This window comes from Phyllopteryx taeniolatus, chromosome 5 (assembly GCF_024500385.1).
Source record: "Phyllopteryx taeniolatus isolate TA_2022b chromosome 5, UOR_Ptae_1.2, whole genome shotgun sequence".
NCBI classification, from domain to species: domain Eukaryota; kingdom Metazoa; phylum Chordata; class Actinopteri; order Syngnathiformes; family Syngnathidae; genus Phyllopteryx; species Phyllopteryx taeniolatus.
Genome location: NC_084506.1, coordinates 27,666,207 through 27,684,751, shown reverse-complemented (window position 1 = coordinate 27,684,751; position 18,545 = coordinate 27,666,207). Strand labels below are relative to the sequence as shown.

The following is an 18,545-nucleotide window of genomic DNA, read 5'->3' as shown; positions in this document are numbered from 1 at the left end:
ATAGGAATTAATAATAGACTATTTGCAGCTGGATGGAATTCCTGGCCTCCACACCATAACCCTGAACTCTCAAGCCCCTCTCCCAGTTTTTATCCGCAATATACTGTAGTCACTTGTTTCTCCCTTGAAACCCTGCAAACCGACCTGCTCTATTAGCAGTACTCCATAGTCATGCTAATACTTTTTTTTCTTTTCTTTTTAATACAGAGTGAACTTACTTAGGAGTTTAAATTCAGCAAATTATTTTACAGCTATACGGTAGATAACAAAGAGCAATGGATAACAATAGCTTTCAGAAATAATGGCAGACAGAGGTTAAACAAAGCGTCAGAGCTTTTATACACACGACACGCCTATTCCTCCATTAAAATTCCTGCTCTAACTCACAGAACAAAAGAATTACTCTCGTGGGGGAGACAGAAAACAGACACCTGTCAATCACAGCTCCTGTGACTCCATATTTCCTGTGTCAGAGGCTGTCGGATGGAGAAATGTGCAATATTCTGATAATATTTCATCCAAACTAATGCAAGTCAGAACACTTTGCTACTGGCCAGAAGGAGGGGAAATGAGACCAGGTAATTATCGGATTGCCCCAAGGCAAGAAATGGTAGCGATTGCAGAAAACTGGGACATTTAGCACTGCTAATGAAGGTCCGTGTTTAGGCAGCACCAGGAATGAGGGAGCTGAGGGAAGCTCGGCAGGCGGTAGACGCTGATAAGACCTTCTTACATAATGACCACGTTCAAGGTCTGGACCGCTGTGAGGACAGACACTTGCTGTACCTCACACCAACTCGCCTTGACATTTCATCAATTAAGGAAGAAATATGCGGTAATTCTACCTTAAAATAAGGGAAGTCATCGCCACAGGAATGTACAATCCCCTACTTTACTATAGTTAGTAGTAGTAGTAGTTTAGTAGAAGTAGTTAGAATGGAAGTGGAAGTAGTAGTATGGTTAGTAGTAATACTACTAGTGGGTAATAACAGTTTGTTAGTAGTATACTAGTAGCAGTATAGTTGGTGGTACTGTATTGGTATTAGTATGAAGTAACAGTTTGGTAATAGTAGTAGGGTTTGCACGACTCCAGATTAAAGTCATCACGACTGTGATGAAAGTCGAGTCGACGATGACTCGTCGCGGATGATGTCGTTGATATTTTTTCAGTATACTACAATAAAATAAATCATAGGAGGGAACGCTTTGCACATACCTATATCATGTGCCAATGGACAGCTTTAAAACCGAATTTACGCAGAACATTCACGTTAGACCACAAGTGCATCGATGTGGGCCGGGTGAAGGCTTGATAATGATCTACACTGTATGTCTATTTTACACAAAAGATGTTAATAAAATAAGAATGACGTAGTCCAGTCTAGCCCAACTCCAAATTGCTGAATTAATTGGGTAAAGTTCAACTTTCAGTGAAAATTGGGGCAGTGGACGTAACAAATGCTGACAGATGTAACAGAAGGAACTGTGGAAGGAACAACTGTTCCTTATTGAAAATAATAGTTCTCAAATGTGAAGTGTATCACTACAAAGCATCTTCACTGAAGAAAGAGACTTCACTATGTGCTCTCTACCCCAGCATTAACCCCAAACCCGCCTTATCTATTTAACCCTATTGAAGCGTGTTATGTTTACTCAACTCGACAGCCTTACTTAAAGTGCTGAAAAATAAAAAGAGATGGCTTATTTTGTATATGCAGCACTTCCCTGAGGATGGATATGAAAATTTAATCATGGCATTAGGATTCACAGGCATTCCCTGGTCAGACCTGCTTGCAGACATCGGAATTGCTAATTTGCTGCTTTGGTGGTTGAGGAGGGGATGAATGGTAACAGGAGTCTGATTTGTCTAGATAACCTTGAACCCTGGTGTTGGACTTCCTGCGGCTGTACGCTGCTCAATCATTCCCCTTTATCTACCATCTTGAACCACTGTCCACTGACACTTTGACAACCAGCCTGAATCATTTGCTGATCACTCTCCTGCTTGTTCAGACACAGCCATTAACTCCCAATGAAATGCCACGGTCAAATTATCTTTTAACATTTAGCTTAAACAAAGCCTCTGACAATATCACAGTAATTGTGACCGGGTTTCTAATCTGAATTGTTAATTTGTATCGCTTGTGCCAAGACGCCACCGGAGGCGGCGATACGATAAAGAAGAAAGGTTCTGACAGGGTTATGAGTCAGCAGAGATGTAACATTCAAATCGGCCAGGCGAAGCAGTTTGGAGCTGATGGTGATTCAAGCAGACTCACTGGTCAGCCCTGCAGTACAGTACAAGAACCTGCGGCTCTACCTTGGCTGTTACTCATAAGTACATATATTCATACATTCAGTAAATACAGTACAACATACACACATACAGGTGGTTCATCAGCAGACCACATGAGGCGGGTGAAGCCTCAAACATTTCAACAAAGGAAACAGATACATTACAGTGCATTAAAAAAAAAAACACCCAGAATCCATAATATAAATGACTATGCTATTGTGCTTCAAAATCTTGACCAACACTTACTAGCAAAACCTTCACCTAATGCTTATGTTATGCAAATAATGCAGGACTTTGATCCAGACTGATGAATTGATAAAAAAATAAATAATAAATAAAATAAGTTTTTAGCCCTGTTATTGAAATAGTACTTCATTCATTCATTCTTACTTACTCTATATTACTAATATTAATTCCTAACAGAAATCAATATTAAAATCGATTCTGCTCATAGCATCTATGGGGCACCATTTGAAGTTACTCTATTCCCAATGGCTTGATCATTGAGCCTGTTTTACAATCTTTTAAGTGGAAAACTGATTACCCCAAAATGAGACAAGTAGAGCCAAGGCGGTACTGTGCAGTCAAAAAAGCATCAAAATAGCCCTTATCATTGATTTATTTTATTGTCAGTCTGTCATTTTATTTTTAGCTTCGTGCCAGCATTTCACAGATTTCACACACCATTCCCAGGAAATTATAATGTCTAGTATGACCTTTAAATGCATGGAGACAAAAACGAGTAGAATGGTTGTTTCGGCCTGTGTAGCATGATGATCGGGATATTGTTAGAGATAAATAACAAGAGGAAATTAATCGTTAGTGTTGGAAGATGGAGCAGCAGGAGCCGAACTCTCGCTGTTTTCTGTCACAGCCTCAGCTTGTGTGCACTCACTCTCCATGCACATCGCCATCTTTCACTCAGCCAGACACACGTCTCCTCGCCCACAAGGCCCGGGCAATGTACGCCCCTGCCAAACATCCATTTACTCCCTGCAGGACTCCTGCGAATCTCACACAGGCCTGTCATTGAGACTGGAATTCCAGCCGCACCTGTGAGCTCTTTTTTTTTTCTAGCTGCGCGCGTACGGAATGCAATACTTGGATTTAAATTGGGTTTGATCACTTCTCCGGCGCCGCCTGGTCCAGCTAACCGACGAGACACGATGGAGGGTGGTAATTGCATCCCTATGGTGAGGCTTCTAGCCTGCAAGGGAAGGTGGGGAATTGCTAGGTGACAGATGTCCACTCAATTCAGCCCATTAATGCTAAAGAAAGTTCACAACCTAACACCCCCACTATGTGCTACGTGTACACCTGACAGACAGTCATGGATTGGCTGATAAATGACCAGCATGCCCTCATGACCAGATATGTTCTTCATCTTTAACAGGAAGCATGATGCTAACCTGCGGATGCACTCTTTTTTTTTTGGGGGGGGGGGGGGGGGGGGGGGGGGGGGGTTGGGGGGCTGCAGCAGAACAGATGGAAATGTTGGATGCTTTCAGGAATTATTAATGGCACACTATGATCCCAAATGACCTTCGGCAAATAGTCTCCCAGCACCGAAGTGCACAGACATCCCTGCACATCCATATTGAATTCAGACAACACACCTTGCTGTGTGAAGAAACAGCCAGCCATCTTGTCTGTACTTGCACCTCTAATCCAGCAGGGAAGCTTCCTTTTTATTCAACACAGAGACATCCAATCACATTAACCACAATTGTATGTTTCAGGAATAGATTTGAGATTTATGCGGCAAACACACTAATTCCGTAAAGCCCAATTTGTTTCTCCCACAATGGGAACCATACACTGGAATTAATCCACAGAAAGCCGTTCCTGTAGTTTTAAAAATAAACCCTTCATGATTGGAGGCTTTTGTGCTCGCTCAGGGGATGTACTATTGAGACATCAAATCTATATTTCGAACATACAGCCGTAATACGCATACAATATCTGTTGCCTATGGATAACATTCAGTTCATAAAGCAAACTGAATATTTTTTAAACTAAAATGCGCAATTCCCCTCTTTTGCTTCTGATGTGATAAACTTCAAATTTCAGCAAAATTAAAACCTGGCGTCATAAATTGCATGCACAGCAGAAGCATACCATACATTTTGAGATTCTCACAAATCTCACAAGATTAAATATATAGTTATAAACATATTTTACATAACAATAACAATTGAGAGGCTATTAAGACACAAAAATCCAGGCAATGGGGTCGACTGCAAAGCCGCTAGCATTATTTGCAACTTGCTACCTGCTTTTCATGTCATTCCTTGTAATTAAATGTAGTTTTTATTTTATTATTTATTACTTGTGTGTAGCTTAAACATCATGTCAAGCAATATGGTAATGGTTTTGTCAAATTCTTCCGCTGACTTTTTTTTCTTTCATTACCACATAGGGCAGAAACTCTCTGCAACCAAGGACTTGCTCTTGTTTGGGTTTAATTGAGGTTAGAGGGATTTCTATTTTTAGGAGGGTTTGCTGGCAATTAAGGGTGATCCAGGCAGCAATGTACTACAACCATATACATGAGGTCTGTGGCCTTTGAGGGAATAAATGATGTGCTCTCAGAAGACACAGCAGGGCTTCAAAGTGCTACAACTGAAGGGGGAATTGATCAGACACTTTTCCCTCACACCAGGTAAGAAAAAAAAAAAGAGAAATTCATTACTTAAACAGTGTCCGTCTCAACCTACTCAGCGGCGTCTGGTTAATTACCTCAGGGCTCATTAATGAGGTTGTGTAAATAAGTATAGTTTGTCTACTATGTATATCATGTTTACTCAAACTGAAGCCTGAGCAGAGAAAAAAAAATCCCTTATGTATAAATTAGAATAATCCCACATCAAGAGAAAAGGAAAAAAAAAAACCATGCCGTGATCAAAGGAGAGCGGGCGATGTAAACGTGTCAAAAGATCAAAACCAAAAAATATGAATGTAATCCTCTGCCGAAATGGGCAAGGTATTCATTAGGTACTTGATAATTTTATTTGGAGGCAAAGGATGCCTTTAAACATTTTCACCCTTGCATTTTATTCTGCGAGACTAAATGCTTCAATGCCGTCAACGTGAGGCACTGTCGAGAAAATAAAGCACTTTGTCATAGAAAAATGTGTAAAAATAGATTTATAAAAACACAAGGAGATTGTTGACACGGGTGCTCAAATTTTGCCTTAACAGTAATACCAACTTAAGGCAAAAGTATGGGACCAGAAAATGTTTTTATTGTAGACCACAATGTATCCAAACAGGATTGTTTATGTATTTGTATCAGAACCCTTGTATGTAGACTCCACTAAATTTATGAGGGAGGAGAACCGACATAACGTTATCAAAATTGAACAGTAGAACATAGCTTATGTTGAGGTGTTAATACAACACAAAATTTTATAAAATTGTGACCTGTGAAAAACTAAAATAAAATCTCTGTGGCACTCGAATGTGTACATCCGATGTCCAATATTCCACTGATGGTATCCAACAAAGTATTTTCCAGGGAACCCTCTACTGTTGATAAGTGTGATCTTAAATTACAAATTATCAGTAGTAAATGCATAGGTTAGTCGTTAAGGAGATGGTTGGAGGCCTAGCCAAGACTTCCTGTCTTAAAATAAACACCATTTGATCATTATAGTATGCTACGAAGTTTGTATAAATGTTCTATAGTAGGGATGCTAGCATTTCCACAAGAAAGCACATTCTGGAAGTTTGTATGTGCAAACATTCAATCCTTTGGAGTGCATTTGCGTGTGATGACAGTGGGATGCCATTAGGCGGAGGCCTGTGCAGGATTGATAGTAATTGAGAATGCTCTGTTTGGGCACACTCTCCTTTGCCGCCCCAAGACACACATTAAAGACATTAAAACAGCCATCAGCACAGTTGGACTACGGCTGTCTTCCTCTCCCCTCCAACTATTGACAAAACAAAACTTTGACATGACAGCTGCTGATTTGTAACCAGGCAACAGATCCCTTCGAGCAAATAAAGCAGGCGTGCCCGTCTTTTGCTGGGAAATGTGTTTCCCGTTGACACAAATCCATTTAACAGCACATAAGCCCTTAAAAGTTTACATAAGGGTACATTTTTCGAGCAACTGTAGAGCTATTTCCTTCAATTTAACTGATGCTTTTGTCCCGTGTGTTGGATTCAGGGAGCTTTGAAAATGAGCTAAGCTTTTTTTTTTTTTAACATCAAGCTCCTTCTTGCCCAAATTAGGCTCCTCTTAGAGAGTGATCATAAGCGCATCCCGAGACTGTCTTTGCTGACATGCTTGTTGTCTAGGCTGGAACCGGCTGAGCTGAGTGGCTTGCTTGACGAGGACCTGCGCTCAGCACTATAAGAAAGCTCTTATTCTAGAAACAAGAAAGCCCAGGGGAGCAAAGACAACAAAAAGCCAAAAAAATCCACTTGAAAACAACAAAGCCCCCCCCCCCCCCCCATACTGTAGGAGACGGTGGTGGGTGATTGCCAGCTGCACTCCAGATTACGAGCCTTTTGGAGTCTTTGAGCAATCGCTGAGAGCTGGAGCATCATTCTCCAGCTCCTTAATCAGTTCAGCCGGGGAGGGATGGATCCTGACGCGCAAAAGGCTCAGCACAATGGGGAATAAACTCATAATCAGCAATCAGATATTTCACATTTGGGGGGGGGGGGCTCATCTCACATAGGTCAATGATCTCTCCACAGACAAGATAACCCTTTTACCCCCCTGCTGGGAAACTCAAACATTGTCTCAAACCCATTGGGACTCATTCACAAATATGTCACTTTCAGCTACTGCTATTGATACGATTTACAAATTGGCTGCTTTTCCCACAGTTCTGTAAGCCAAATAAATAAAAAGCTGTAAGAATGTGGTATGGTGATCAAATGGTTTGCGTATCTGCCTCACAGCTGACAAATCTTGAGTTCGAGCCTTGGCACATACCCTCTGGGGAGTTCTCCTCCCTGTTACTCCGAATTCCTCCCACATTCCAAAGACAGGCATGTTAGGTTCATTGAACACAAAGTTGTCCTGGTGCGGATGTGAGTTGTTGTTCGTCTATATGTGGTGCAACTAGTCCAGAGTCCACCCATCTCTCGCCCAGAGTCAGTGACCCTAATGAAGACAAGCTGTCGGGAAAATGGATGGAGGATTCAAGTATGCGCTTGAGTGAATAGTCTTGGAATGGAATCAATCATTGAAGTTCACAAATAGGAAAATGTGTGACAATATGTTTCAAAAGTAAGTTTGATTTCAGCGCATATTACAACTGTGAATAGGGTCCGACATTAACGGTGGCCCGATGGCCCTGGGCCAGTATGGCACTGAGACGGGCTATCTTGCAGGCGCTGGCCCAAAAGGGCCAGTACGAATTACGTAAATAAATACAATGAAATCAACACATTCTTGTTTTTTTTAACATGTAAAACAACTAACTACACAGAGGTAATATTTTCTTAAAGGCTAAAATAATACAGTCACTAAATGTGAAATAATCATTGAAACTTATCGTTTTATATTATAAATATATGGGGCCAGTACTGGTTCTGACAGCCCCACCACAACTTGGCTCAAAAAGGCTTAGTGACGGTCAATGAAGCCTGTTGTCAACTTAGCTTGCACGCTAGTCTCCGGAACGTTGTTTCCAAGAAAACAGTTTCAAAGTATCCTTTTTTTATACTCCTGGAGTTGGTAAACAGGGCTGTATTTCATTAAAGTGCCATGCCCCTTAAAACAGCCATGTGCAATGCCTTTAAACAAAGTTCATTGCCTTGCACATTCCTTCTCCTTTCATCTTGGGAATTAGCACTGAAGCAGCATTTCTTCTATTTCAAATTACGCATGAGCATAAAAATCAATCTTGAGCAGACTGTTCCGCCAAGGCTATTTTTCTTTGTTATTCATGACGACAGCGTTCATTTGCTCAATCAGATACTGTTGTACAAGAAGCACCCCCAGTGGCTTATTCTGGGATTTATAATCAGACGAGCTCGCGCTTCTCTCCCCTTTGTAATAAAGTGCTAGAGCGCATGTAGCGACGACCTTTGTTACAGCTCTGCCCGTGCCCTCAGCTCATCAGAATTCCATGCACCTCTCATTTTTCATCCTTTCCTCCCTGCCAGGGTCCCTCGATGCAGCAGTCCGTCTCCATGGAGCAGAGGGCAGGGTGACTTTGTATGTCATGACCTCTGACCCTTCTTCTCGCCCAACTCTAGAGCATTCTAGCACTGCACTTCTGACAGTGCCGTCACCATGTACAGTCTTTTCTTTACTAACAGGGAGCACTTCAAGGACAGCTTGACCGTTTTATGACCATATTGCCGCTGAGTCAACCAAACAAGTGAGACCTCGCACAGCCACGTTCCTTCCAAGAGGTCAACCTAGGTAACAATACAAACACATTCAAACTCCTCTCTGATAATTTATGAACATTTTGTGTTTTTTTTTTTTCTATTTAAGTAATCCTGTGCTATTCCTGGGAGATAGGAACCGAGCTCTGTCGGAACTAAAAAAAAACATCAGTAATTGATGCTGCCACCCCCCACCAAAAAATGTGACTAGGTGAATTTGGTTTCACTGTTAATTATACTCCTTGTTACACCTTAATTCATGTCGCAGAGATTTGACGATTCTCTGACAACCACTCAATGGACTGCAACGTGTCGCGCTTCACCCGGCACCTTGCATTTGGGTACCGCTAGTGGTAGTATGTATAGAAGGTACGCTAGTGTAGGGTCACTTAACACACTAATTCCATTCATTGGTGGACAGAGTGGTGTCACTTTCATGTTGATGTGAAAGGTAAGGTAAAATGGGGAGAAAACAAAACAAGGCATTGTAAAAAAAATACAGTGGTTTACAACAGAGAGAAAGATTAACTGCTAAGACGTCATACTATTAACACACACCCCAGTCAAAATGCAAACTAGATCAAAGTCCAGTACTGCTTGGTGGAAACATGGCTCAAGACCGGCATGGAACGGCTCAATTATTTTGCTATCTTCTTCTATTGGAAAGAGCCATTGTGCAGGTCACCATGGTGCAGTTCAGATCCCCGATCGGGGTACGTAAATAGTGCATCTCAATTACCATATCTGAAATTGTATAATTCATTCATTAATTAAACAAAGAAAACAAACATGATGCGGTAAAATGCAGTGTGTTAATAGTAGGCATAAACAGGAAATGCAGCTTTGAATCCATCTTGCAACATTATCTTTAAAAGGCACTTGTTTTCGTCTTCGATACATTCTATTTTTAACATAAAAGAAAGCTTTGTTCACCAATCAACGGACAACAGTGTGTCTTGCGCCACCTTCCAAGTGTACCAAAGCATAACACAGCAATGAGCACATCACACACAAGGGTATTGAAAAGTGTCACCGTTAGGATTTGGGATCGTGTACAATGGAAACACTACAAAATATGTTGCATTCCGAACTGAACTTTCTTTCTATAATTACAATAAAGGTGCTTTACTGACATACACGGAGCTGCTTGGTGGAAATGTGGCTAACAGGCTGCGGGGGTCACGACACCTCTGCTGGGTGGACACATGAGGACACTGAGGCGATAAAAGACATTAACAATGCTCCTCTTCTTACGCGCTCCCGGCATGAGATCTGATTACAATTACAAGAAAGCAGCTTGGTGTTTCAAAGAGAAGCAGGCCAACTATCTGAGGAATCACACGTCTCACGAAGCATTGGAGGTTTGTCTTCCACAATAAGAGACTTCATTTACTCTACCATTAAGAACAGGCTGGTGAATGATAGGAGTCAGAGGACCGAGCTGCTGACTCTTGACGCACATGCATTAACGTAGTCTGGAGTTCCTACTCACCTTCCACCTATTGCAGTTTCTGCCCCATCCCCATCTCCCTCCGGCTCGACTCACTCAACACCTAAAGGTCTTACGTGTTTATAACATCCTCTTGTGTTTGAGTCATACAAAACGCAAAATCAATAATGCTTTTTCTCCCCATTTCCTCTTTGATGCAACTTCAAAAACACTGATGGATGGACAGCCCTCAAGAGGCCCCACAGAGGGGAAACACGATATAAAATGCAGAATAAAAAGAGAAAAAAAAAAACACCTTCACTACAAAACAACTTCTAAGCTGAATGGTTTATGAGGACAAACAGGTGCAAATAGGAAAGGGAAACAATTTACCCTGTTATTAATCTTACCCTAATGCATGCCGGTAAACAGAAAAGCGAACAAAAAATTCACTCTAATATACATTTATGAGAATTGCATTGGAACCTGCAGAGTCAAACACCCCTAGAGGTCGTACTCTTATTTTTTTGCTGTTTTTTATAAAAATTATATATATATTTTACCATTACCTCGGATCTGTACATACCGCTTGTGATTTCTTTATTATAGCTATTGCTGCTTCCGGATATCAGGATTTCCTTTGGGAGTATCTACAGAACCTAATGTAACCATGATGTCAAACACGATGTTTATTTAATATATACATAAACCTCAGTACAATGGGCATTTAAGTGGAACTCAGTCCATTTTTCATTTTCTTAGGCATTTGTCTTTTTTGCAACGCTACTGACCAGCCTAAAAAAGGAGAAGAGTAAACATGATCTTTAATACCATAGCTGTGGTAAATGATGATATAAGCAGTGCTGACAGAGGAAGTAGTGTGTCAGCAGGAAAATGCTACATGACAGGAAGAGACATCTATAAAGGAAAAACAATATATAGTGTATATAGTGGATATGTAGCTTGGTAAAGTGTGAAAATGAACACAAGATTTCTGACTCATAAAGAACAAAAAATCTCCCATAGCTCGATGCTTATCTGACGCTGCTTTCTTCTTCCCCGCTGTTTGATAGGTGAAAAGGCAAGAGTATTACCTAACCTGGCCTGTGATTGGACGGCTCTGTCAGCACCACAAGGTGTGACTGACGAGGCGAGACACAGGCGGCCTGCACGATGCCGCACATATAGGAGTTTGTCGATGAATATTTTGTGCCACCCATGCCACATACAGTAAGCGTGTGCACATGCAAACTGTGCGGATAAGGAAACGCTTCAGCGATCAATACATACATACATAAAGGCAATTCAGTGTGTCCAAATTGTGCCTTGTTAAAACCACAGACAAGGCATTGTTTTCAATATTATACAAAAGGTATTCAGCTGATTAATTTATTTATTTATTCATTTACATTTACAAAACAGTGGAGCGATGCGGCAAGTACTAATAAATTGAACAGTGCATTATTGTGAGGAATCAAAACGGAATCTATTGTACCTCCTTACCTAACCTAACCCATCAGTAGTAGTGTACTGAAGACACTGAGAAATACCACTAGTGACACACTGGAACATGAATGGTACAAACACAGCAGTACTTAATGATAATGATGAAAATATTATATATATATATATATATATATATATATACACACACACACACACAAACATTCTGCGATGACGGCCATCCTCTATTCTATCATAGAGCCAAATAAAAAATATCAATATCTTATTAAACAGTCAGAAAGGCAACCGGCGAGCAAATCACGCCGTGCACGCCACCAACTGGCACACCTCCTCGCACACGTTAATAACCCGTGGGGACGCCGTTGCACTTCCTGCATCGGCTGAGAGCCGAAAGAAAGGATGAAGGCACGCACTCTCTGTCTGTCAGGCTGATTTTTATTGGGCTTTTGCTCTGATGTTATCTTGGTAATTTGAGTTGGAAGTGGAAATTAAACCCCCAGAGAAGGAAGAATTAAAATCAAAATATGTCTTTATGCATTTAGATTTTATATATGGTTTTATTTTAATGAGCGTCTTATTATTTTAACTAGCGTCTTATTAAAACCTAAACAGAGTATGGAAGAACGCGACCCTAATTACCCCTCTTTGTTAATCGTGTCTTTATTTTAAATCCTTTCAGGTAACTTGTGCTATATTTGCCTTCACCTTAATCTGTGGCCATTTTTCTTTTGCCTCTGTATTTCCTGAGGCTTTAAAGTGGATAATGGCCAATCTTGTTAACCTCTGCTTTAATGTGCGAGGGCCTGCAGCTTTGCAATGGGTTGCTAATGTAGAGACAAAGAGGAGCAAATCAACAGCAAATATTTACAACCATGATAATATGACCTCAAAGCGCCTATCACGAGACATTTGGCCTTACTTTCTGTGAAGACCCAGAAATTTCTTTACAGTCTAGTACACACTCACACTAAATCACATATTTATGCACTGTCTGCACACGCTCAGACCTCCTTGGAAAAAAAAAAGACAGCTAAAGATATTCCTCTCTGCTCTAAGGAAGGGTTAACGGCGAAGACGGGTTCCCTTTTTTTTTTTTAAATACTTTTCTGTCAATAAGCACATCAAAGAACTTTCTTTAATAATGTAACTGGGTTTTTCATTTTAATTGTGCTGAGTATGGTGCCTAATTTGCATGGGGTAATGAGAGGGATGTTTCCATTACAGGTAATTAGGTACTCGTGAGACAGTGGATGGGAAAGGGAGGCAGAGTAGAGATGGAGGGGTCCCAAGAGGGTGCAGGGCCACACAAAATTGTCTCTTATCATATGGTGCCGCTCTTGTAGTTGACTGTTAACGTGGTAAAATAGTTTAAAATTTAAATAAAAAATAGTAAAGTACAAAAAGAAAAACCTAAATGATGCATGCACTCCTCTCATTTTATTAACAGCACCTGTCATCACCAATTGTGTAATAGAGCAGCTAAAGACATTATTTAGAGAACTTGGGCTGTTTACTAAATCAGAAAGTAGAGGTATGATATAAAGTTAAAGTAAATGCATTTAGCAAGAACACACCAACAAATGTTTGGGTAGGACCCACAATGTAAATGTCATATGAATGTGAGATTTATTATTATATTCTGAATTGAATATAAAAGATACAGGGTCAATGGTCATTTTCAAAGGTCTAGGAGTTAAGTCCAAACATGGCACGCATCACAATTGATAAAAACAGACACCACAAATGTCCACAAGCTTAACTAATGAATTAATCTCATGCGATCACAATGAAAACACATGAATACAAATGTGGTGTCAATCATTCATACAGACAGAAGGCTATGGGACTTTGCATTTTGTCTTTTTTTATGTTTTGTGTTTTTATTCATACAATTTCATATCATGTACTGTTCTGAAGCAAAAATGTAAACTTGACAGGTGGAAAGCAAAAAAAACAGTAAACGCCACAGCACATTAACATTAGGATCTTTTTGTTTTGCACTTAATGCAAAACAACAGCTCTTGCTCCCTCATGACTTGTTATTCAAGCCATTTGCATCGCGTGTGCACATGAGCATGTCTGCATATGAGTCCTAACGTTTGTCTGCACTGAATTATCAGTGTATTCAAATGTGTCAAGCGCATGCTCATATGTACAGTCAGTGTGTGTGTGTGCGTGTGCGTCTGTGAGAAACCATGCATAAGAGAAGTGCGTGCTGCACTCTACGTATGACTACACTTTCAATGTCTGCCTGTGCAAATGAGTGTGTGAGTGTGTGTGTGTGTGCGTGCGTGCGTGCGTGTGCATTTTTGTCTGTATAAAAGAGGGGGTGGAAGAGTTGGGATTTGGCATCCGAGATCATCATCATCACACAGACGGGGAGGACCCAGTCAGGGTCTCATGGCTACACATGTAAGGCCGACTTGCCCCCCCCCCCAAAAAAAAATAGGTCAGTGGAGCACTCTCATACACACACCATTATTGCACATATACACACACACCCATACACTTCTATCATCCCATCGTCTGGCAGTCGCGCAAGCGCCTTGTTGCCTCTCTGCGACCCGCGTTCAACACAGCCACGCACATCCTCCCGCACAATTGACATGTCCTCTGGACTGGAACAACGGGATTAAGAAGTGTGCTGAAAGGAATAGCGACAGGGACACCCTTACGACCTCCCTGCCAGAGCTGTATGCACACTACCACACACAAAAAAAAAAATGCTCATGTGAAACTTCTGCACTTAACCCAGAGAAGCAGCATGAGAAAGTACTGACTTTCAGTCAAATGCATTTTTTAATTTCAATATCTCTACAGTTAGGAATAGGGAAAAAAATGATAATGTAAATAATAATAATCATTTTAAAAAAAATCACAGTTGAGAAAGCAACATTTCCTTCCATTCGTAAGCAATGTAATGAAGGCATTTCCTCTCTCTCGCTCTCTCTCTGTCACTCTCATGCCTTGCAAATGAAATGCAAAGAGTTGTCAGGCTATGAATAGCGTGGCTGTACTTGCCGACTTGTTACTCAGGGTCCCCGCACAAGCATGCATTGTTTTATGCTCCTTCTTACCTTTCATAGCTGAAATCACAAAATACATCATTAAGCTTCGGGTCCATAAGAGAACAACTATCACCCCGTGCAAAGCCCCTTCCACTGCTGTTTCAGCAGCAGCTGGCCAGCACAGCTCTCTGCCTCTCAGCCTTGGAGCATGACCACACCAGAATCCATGTGACTGTGACATCAGCGCTCCGCTCTGACTCCTCCCCCGCCCCGTCTCCGCCGTCCTCCCCACTCCTCTCCTCTTCTCCGCCTTTGATTGGCACAGCGTGCAGCCAGTAGGGGCGCTGAGCGCTCAGGCAGGGAAGCTTGGCCGTCTTCCCGCTGATTGCAGTCGAGCATGCCCGCCTCTGCGAGACACAGCGCGCACACACACACAGACGCACACGCACACAGACACACACGCACACACACACACGCACGCACGCACGCACGCACGCACGCACACACTCTCCCACCTATCTAAGTGTGTTCTTATCTTTGCAGTCAAAACTAGCAGACACCGGCTTACACTTTTGTTCTCTGTGGTGCAATGTCAAGTATAAAGTGAAGAAAAAAGGGGACAAATTGCTAGACAAGGATGGGGGGGGGGGAAGAGAGACATCAGAAGCAAAAATAGAGGAGAAGATGGATAAGAGGGGATGTGTAATTTCTCTCTCCTCCTCCCTCTCTGAAGATATGAGTGATCAGTGTGGGGGCCAGATGTCTGCCAGCAGTGTGGAAGAAAATGAATTGAACCACAGCTTCTTCCCCTGACCTCTCCGGGGACTTGCATGCAGCCCCATCGAACACGCATCCACATTGACAGATCTCGCACACTCAATTTGACAGGTGAAGAAGGGGCGATAGTGGCGAAAGGGTTTGGATGATCCCCCCACCGCCACACAGCGACCAGGCGATGAGTTTCTCGCTATGATTTCTTCGCCTCGCTCTCGCCCCCTGCTTACCATCCCCGTCTCTGCCGCTCTCTCCTTCCATATACCCCCCACTGCCAACCCCCTCCTCTTCGCTCATCCTCATATGATAATCTGTTCTGACTCGTAGCCAGCTGCCTCCCTCTGATACAATATTCTGGTTTTAGTGCAATCCAGCCTTGGCCAATAACCACGTTGCATTTGGCATTTCCCTGAACAAGCTGCTTCTCATATCATCTCAACACAAACAGCGCGAGTCTTCGCCTTCAGATGCTACAATATTTCAAATCTTAAAATAAAAAAAGGGGCTAAAAAAATATTTGTTTACACCATGAATATTTCAAATTTGGAGATTGTGGAGGCTCATTTCACATTCTCTTTAGATGTCTCTGACATTTACAACATGACTGCATCGCTGTATATTTGCAAGAGAATGATGATGCTTCCACCGGGAGAGAATTGCACATTAAGTATGCAATAGTTAGAGACAATTTGAATATTTATTTATTCCCATTTGATGGCTTCTACTGTGTCCTAATAATTGAATAAAGGTATGCCTGACCATATACAATATGGAAATGAGGACTCAACAGCAGTTGCGACATAAATCTTTCCATGACGTTTCATTAGGACCCCTGTGATCCATTAGGGACACTAAACATATTAACTCATGTTGTGTCAACAATGGTCTCTTATTGTACCGCCTAATGAACAAAATAACATGCAGAGGCTGATAGCATCAATTGAAGCGTGTCTGGGATAGAAAGTAATCAGCCGCTATAGTGAACTGTTGAAAATAATGTCAGAGATGTTGAAGTCTCATTTTCACAGAGGCAAGATTTTCACCACAAGTTAAAACACCCTAACTGGAGCGCTGCCCCAATCTGTGGTTGCTTTTCAAAACTGGTTCTTATATCATTCTTCCTGGAAACTACCACAGGTTCACACACAGTAGCTTGGCACAAAGCGATGAGATTTTATTTATTTTTTAAATTTGAAGTAAAGAGTAATATCTGGACGGATAGCAGCATCGCGACATAGAATGGTTGTAAACAAAAACAATGTTCTCCATGTATCCAAATATGCAGTGCACAAAAACATAGTGTTGCTCTAACTAGTGGGGAAATACAAAGGTAAATTCCAGTTTCATTTAACCAAATGTATAGTCCGTAGAGCAAAATGTATCCTCGGCATCCTCCCATCATTTATGATACTGTACACAGGTATGTACCATAAAAGATCAAAATAATCAGATTCCAATAATAGGTTCGGCTTAATGAATCTATGAGGAAAAAAGTAAGAACAATTTTTTTGTACCATGTCGAGATCTCAAGTATCACATTATTATTCACACACAAATCAATTCACACGTCACTCACCTGAACTGACATGTGAGGTGTTCACCTTAGAGCCAGAGACAGACCAAACTTTAAATAAAGGTTGTCATGTGTACTTGTTTAGTTGGTTTGGGTTTTGCATCACAAGATGTGGTTGATGGACTTAAACATGTGTTCATTGTGTTAGTGAGATGCGCTAAAAGGACGAGCTGTCACCATCATATCCTAGTTTCACTTCGCCCTAGAGTTATTCACTCAGATGGTTTATTATGTGGATGGTCATGGTCATGTACTTTTTTTGGGTAGCTATTGGGTAGCTTTATCCCCCTTTATGATTTTACCTGACCATGAGAGTCTAGAGACTCAACCCGAATGGATATGAAGACGCTCCTCTTTCAGTACAAATCACAAAATCATTTTCAGCAGAGGTGACATTCTGCTGCTCTAAATGGGAAAATTAAATTTGTGTATTGTGTCAATAAATACTGTATCATAGACGGTAAGAGATTGCACAGCCCATAATGTGCACCACATTGACAGTCCGCATTCCACTTTTTTCTTTCTGCCAGCGTTATTTATTAATCGTGTACTAATCAATTTCATATTCTTTATCATAATGCATCTAAGAATCACGATTTGTCCCACTACCTCAAATGACTAAAAATCTAATTTATTCCGGTTCGTTAGAATAACACAATACGTAGCAATGCATACCACGAGGAAATATAAAAATGTAGTTGTAGACCACCACAATTTATTCCCCCCTGAGAGTGTCTCATTTTTCACAATTAAATAAAAACATCAGGAGTGTGGTTGTCCAACCTATTGGAGATTTCAACCATTTGACAGGCAAATGCCATACAGCCTATACTGTATGTCAATCATTGTCAGAAAGGAAAAAAAAAAAAAAAAAAGATAAATTTTTTGGGGTTAATAATCTTATTTGTAATGTACAAATAATTGTATCAGCCCAGGCTAGAATTGTACATTTTCAAGTATGAGTGAATTTAATGGAGTTGCCTACAAAGGGTTATACGGCACGTCATGAAAATGCATTCCAATGCCTTGTTCTCCCCAGGGACAGATTTTTCCCGCTAACATTTGCCGTTGACCACATTCTTCCCTGAATGCTGCACATTGCTTGTGACAGAATGCCAATAAGCTGCTGATACATGTTCATTACAGCATTGATTAACCTCTCAAGGACCTGATGGTCTGCTGGCAGTAATGTGGTGTTGTTAACACATTAAGGCAATCTCTCAATCATTGCACATTGATCTGACTGCGTTCATGTCAAAGCAAAGCTAAGCAATAATATCATCAGAAGAAATGCAGAATTCTTTCATCAGATCTTTTTAGATTGTACAAGTGTACTTATGTTGTAGCCATTCAGTGTATGTGCATATTGCTAGACATCCACGGCACATGAGCCCACTTCCTGTTTGTGACCAGACTCACTTGCAACAAGGGGGGTTGAAATGTTACTTATTAGAATTGCTTTAGTATGATCTGATGTTTGCTTGGCACAAAGGGGAGGATCGTTTTTGGCCACTGACTAAATATTCTCGTGAGAAATTAGTACATGATGAGATGCTCTCATCGTGAAGTCTGCCCAGCAACATTAGCGCCACTACACCGGTACAAGCTCAGACACTCCATGAAGATATCCTGATGCAAAGGCAA

The 18,545-nt window shown here is 41.2% G+C and overlaps 1 protein-coding gene across 1 annotated transcript in view; it reads right to left on the bottom strand.

Annotated features, from left to right (window-relative positions):
• LOC133478394 (nuclear receptor ROR-alpha A) overlaps positions 1-14,777 on the bottom strand; it is a 62,708-nt gene extending 47,931 nt beyond the window's left edge. Inside the window, exon 1 of the mRNA XM_061774424.1 lies at positions 14,624-14,777. Coding sequence (XP_061630408.1) covers positions 14,624-14,654 — 31 coding nt within the window. The 5' untranslated portion in view covers positions 14,655-14,777. The remainder of the gene's footprint in view (positions 1-14,623) is intronic.
• Positions 14,778-18,545: the final 3,768 nt, after the last annotated feature.